Here is a 1,625-nt window from a genome sequence, read left to right on the forward strand (position 1 = left end):
TCAGGAGTCCATTCATCCTGTTCCACTAATGGGAGGACAAATCTCCTGATCCTGTACCTGTAGCCACCGTCATTTTTTTTCATTCTACAGTTTTTTTGTTTGAGTCTCCTGTGTGCCAGGCATCATTCTAGAAACTGGGGTACAAGAGGGAGCAACACGCAGTCTCTACACTCACAGCACGAACACTCTGGTTGGGGAGACAGACGATAAATACCCAAACTATATGCCAGTCTTTCTCAGGGCTACTCTCCTTATTGGAACATCCCACCCTTGTCCCCTCCCGACCCTGACCCCAGCCCCAACCCCACGCCTCAGGGACAGATGAACTACAGAATCGGATTCATCAGAGCTGTAAGGCTACAACTCACAGCTAGGAAATCTCAATCCCTACTAAATCAGAACCCTGATGTCCCCTTGGACTCCCCTCTGTCCACCCATTACCCCCACATCCAGCCTCCCCTCATCCAGTGGCCTTCCAGCCTTTCATCTCATCCCCTTCAAGTTCAGCATCCTCCGAGTAGCTACAGCGAGCCTTCCAGAGCTCTCATCCCATCCTGCCACTCTTTAGCTCGGACCTCCCTTTGTTCCCAGAGGAAGTCCAAACTCCTCAGCATCAATCCCCGTGACCAGGCCCAGGCTCACTTCTCTGATGTCACCTTGTCTCTTCTCCTGCGACATCTACTTACATGTGGTCAACTCCTCAGCCATGCTGAACTCCTGGAACTCACCGTCTTCCTCTCTCCCCTGAGCCTTTGCATCTGCAATTCCTTCTGTATAGGACACCCCCCACCCCTTTTTCACCTGACTAATCCCAACTCATTCTTGAAGTCTCAACTTAAACATTGCTTGGTCCAGGCAGCGCCCTGGTTCCCCAAGTCCTGGGGTGGACCCCCTGCCAGGAGTGCCATAGCACCCTCACTCCGTCATGGTGCCATTTCCTATTTGCCTGTTGGCTCACCCGCCTTCCCTACCAGGCAGAGAGCTCCTTGAGGTCAGGTGACATCCCTTGTGTATTGTGCCTGGAACACGGAAGACAGACTCGGCCATTTCATCCACGTGCAACGGCAAAAAAAAAAAGCCACGTGCAACGGCAAAAAAAAAAAAGCCAGTGCTTTGCGTCAAGGCTCACAGTGGGGAGGGTCCTGTTTGGCCAGGATGGATGGGTAACCCTCCACTCCTATTCTTGGATCCTTTTCAGGACCTGGCTCCTCCTCTCCTATTCCGACACAGCATCCTATGTATAGTGACATCCCCTCTTCACTCTCCCCCATCAGCTATCCATTGAGCAGCCCCCTTTCCAAAGCATGAACCCCCCCTTTGCCAAAGAACACCCCACCCACCCTCAAGCCTATTCTACTTTCCTGGAGGAGGAAGAAAGGTTTTTTGTTTTTGTGGGGTTTTTTTGTTTTTTATATCACTTAGAGGAGAACCCCATTAGGCTCTCCATGGATACCCATTTACCCCCCTCCCCCCCCCCACACACACACAATTATACACCATCTGGGGCCCGCAAAAGGGGATTGGGCCCCAACTCAGTCAAGTACAAGCCCTGATACAACAGCAGATACTTTTCTCTGCCCACATCAGTGTCCATGGCCAATCCACCTGTGGCCTGATGGGAGGGG

The 1,625-nt window shown here is 52.1% G+C and overlaps 1 protein-coding gene across 2 annotated transcripts in view; it reads left to right on the forward strand.

The window, feature by feature from the left end:
• The window catches only part of SYN3 (synapsin III), a 344,960-nt gene that overhangs the window by 250,851 nt on the left and 92,484 nt on the right, over nucleotides 1-1,625 (forward strand). For both annotated transcript variants that reach the window (XM_014459147.2, XM_023757231.1), the window contains one exon: nucleotides 1,124-1,144. In XM_014459147.2, the coding sequence (XP_014314633.2) occupies nucleotides 1,124-1,144 (21 nt within the window). The remainder of the gene's footprint in view (nucleotides 1-1,123; nucleotides 1,145-1,625) is intronic.

This window comes from Myotis lucifugus, unplaced genomic scaffold (genome assembly GCF_000147115.1).
Source record: "Myotis lucifugus unplaced genomic scaffold, Myoluc2.0 scaffold_103, whole genome shotgun sequence".
Classification (NCBI taxonomy): Eukaryota; Metazoa; Chordata; class Mammalia; order Chiroptera; family Vespertilionidae; genus Myotis; species Myotis lucifugus.